Source organism: Lynx canadensis, chromosome A1, assembly GCF_007474595.2.
Source record: "Lynx canadensis isolate LIC74 chromosome A1, mLynCan4.pri.v2, whole genome shotgun sequence".
Classification (NCBI taxonomy): Eukaryota; Metazoa; Chordata; class Mammalia; order Carnivora; family Felidae; genus Lynx; species Lynx canadensis.
In genome coordinates, this window is record NC_044303.2 from 83035507 (window position 1) to 83038031 (window position 2525).

The following is a 2525-nucleotide window of genomic DNA, read 5'->3' on the forward strand; positions in this document are numbered from 1 at the left end:
GGGTAATAATTATTGAAGGAAAGTAAATTAGGTATGAAAATCTGTGCATTTGACTTTGGGTTCTGTAGGTCTTTAAAAATTCAAACATCATTATGAAAGAGAGAATGTTCAAATAATATTTTATAATTCATGTAGATCTCACAAGTTCTGCAAGAACTTTACAGTTCAAGGATAGTGATTTTTGGTGGAGATCACATGTTTAGGAAAGGTACAGAAGTGATAAGAATATGAGAGGCAGAGTATGAACATTTTCCTCACTGCAGTATCCCATTTAGGGAAGAAAGACCAGAAATTAAAGATGTAGAAAAGAACTAGGTAATAGAGGAATAATAATTTAAGCTTACACAAAGATTTTGAGTCACATAATCCAGTTACTACTGTAAATATAATGTGTTAAATTAACAGACACCAGGGAATACAGAGATTCATGTGGCATCTTATAAATGCTGAGTGATGTGCGTAAACAAAACTTATGGAGAGAATAATGTTTTAGTTATTTTGTTTGTTTGTGCTGGCTATAATACTAGGCTTCATACTGAAGATCACTTGTTGCAGTGCTTAGCAAACAATTTGAAGGGGAATATTTAATTCAGACACTAAAATGGTTCTATGAAAGCTGCAGTATTGAAAAAAAAGACAATTAAATATAAACAAATATTTATAAAATAATAATTCCTTTTTATGCTCCTGTTTGTTTAATTTCTTGTTATGTGCTTTGTTTTGTTTTTATTTTTCTTTCAAGGGAGTGAAAAAAGTACAATTTCATGGAGAAATGGAATCAAACTTCAAATGATTTCATTTTGTTGGGGTTGTTTCCCTCAAATCAAACTGGCCTTTTTCTCTTATTTTTTATCGTCTTCATATTCTTTCTTGCCTCAGTGGGCAACTCAGCCATGATTCACCTCATACGATTAGATCCCCGGCTTCACACACCAATGTACTTTCTCCTCAGCCAGCTCTCTCTCATGGACCTAATATATATTTCCACCACTGTCCCAAAGATGGTTTTCAACTTCCTCTCTGGACAGAAAGGTATCTCCTTCCTGGGATGTGGCATGCAAAGCTTTTTCTTCCTGACTATGGCATGTTCTGAGGGTTTACTTCTGTCCTCAATGGCCTACGACCGTTATGTAGCTATCTGCCACCCCCTTCATTATCCCATCCGCATGAGTAAAATGACGTGTGTGAAAATGATCATAGGATCTTGGATTTTGGGGTCTATCAACTCCTTGGCACACACAGTCTATGCTCTCCATATTCCTTACTGCCGGTCCAGGGCCATTAATCATTTCTTTTGTGATGTGCCAGCCATGTTACCTTTGGCCTGTATAGACACCTGGGTCTATGAGTACATGGTTTTTGTGAGTACAAGTCTCTTTCTCCTCTTTCCTTTCCTTGGCATTACTGCTTCTTATGGATGGGTTCTTTTTTCTATTTATCACATGCACTCAAAAGAGGGAAGAAAGAAGGCCTTTACCACCTGTTCAACACATTTAACTGTAGTGACATTTTACTATGCACCTTTTGTTTACACCTACCTTCGGCCCAGGAATCTCCGTTCACCAACAGAAGATAAGATTCTGGCAGTCTTCTACACCATCCTCACCCCCATGCTCAATCCCATCATCTATAGCCTGAGGAATAAGGAGGTTCTTGGGGCCATGAAAAGAGAGTTTGGGAGATTCTCTGCCAATAAAGAATAATCATGGCTGCCCTTACTCTTGTTATCCTTTTCCAGGTTAATTAGAACACCTTAGAGCAGCACTGTCTGATAGACATGTAATGTGAGCCACATGTAATTTTAAAAATTAGCAACCACAGTTAAAAAGTAAAATTGATTTAAATAATATATTGTTTTAACTCAAAACATTAAAATAAATACTGATATTAACAGCAATTATATTAATGATATATATATACTATATTAAATGCAATATGTTAGTACATATTAATATTTATACTTATATTGTCATGCTATGGTTTTTATTGTTAGTCAATAGAAAATTATTAATGTGACTTTTACTTTGGTTTCAGTCTAGGTCTTCATAACCTTCTGTGTATTTTATAGTTAGAGCATGTTACAATTTTGAATATACACATTTCAAGTGCCAAATAGCTAGATGGGGCTCTTGGTTACTTGTTACACAGCAGAAACTTAAACATTGAATAAAATGCTTTTACAAAGTATATATGGTATATAAAAATATATTTGTAATACATAAAATATAGGTAGTGGGATGTGAAGTAACAAGCAAAAACAAGCATGTAAATGTGGTGTTTATAAGTTTGCTTACATATTGTCCTCCTTCATCATAATTGTAATTGACATTTGGAGTCCATCTTATCCTAACATCATTTTATAAAAGTAATTTTAGGGGTCTTATTTTGTATAGCATTTTTTACAATTTCTATTTAAAAATAGTAGGAGTCAGTACCTGCATAGAAATATGAGGAAGATTGACAATTTATTCTATATTCAAGTATATATATATATATAGAGAGAGAGAGAGAGAGAGAGAGAGAGC

At 34.1% G+C, this 2525-nt stretch overlaps 1 protein-coding gene across 1 annotated transcript; it reads left to right on the forward strand.

Annotated features, from left to right (window-relative positions):
- The first annotated feature begins 764 nt into the window (after positions 1 to 764).
- Positions 765 to 1703, forward strand: LOC115499358 (olfactory receptor 2L13). The gene has a single exon (XM_030293240.1). The coding sequence runs from the start codon at positions 765 to 767 to the stop codon at positions 1701 to 1703; it is 939 nt and encodes a 312-aa protein (XP_030149100.1).
- The last annotated feature ends 822 nt before the right edge of the window (positions 1704 to 2525 follow it).

What these genes read in the sequence shown, in the direction of transcription:
- LOC115499358 (XM_030293240.1), top strand. Translation starts at nt 765, where the DNA reads ATGGAGAAATGGAATCAAACTTCAAATGATTTCATTTTGTTGGGGTTG.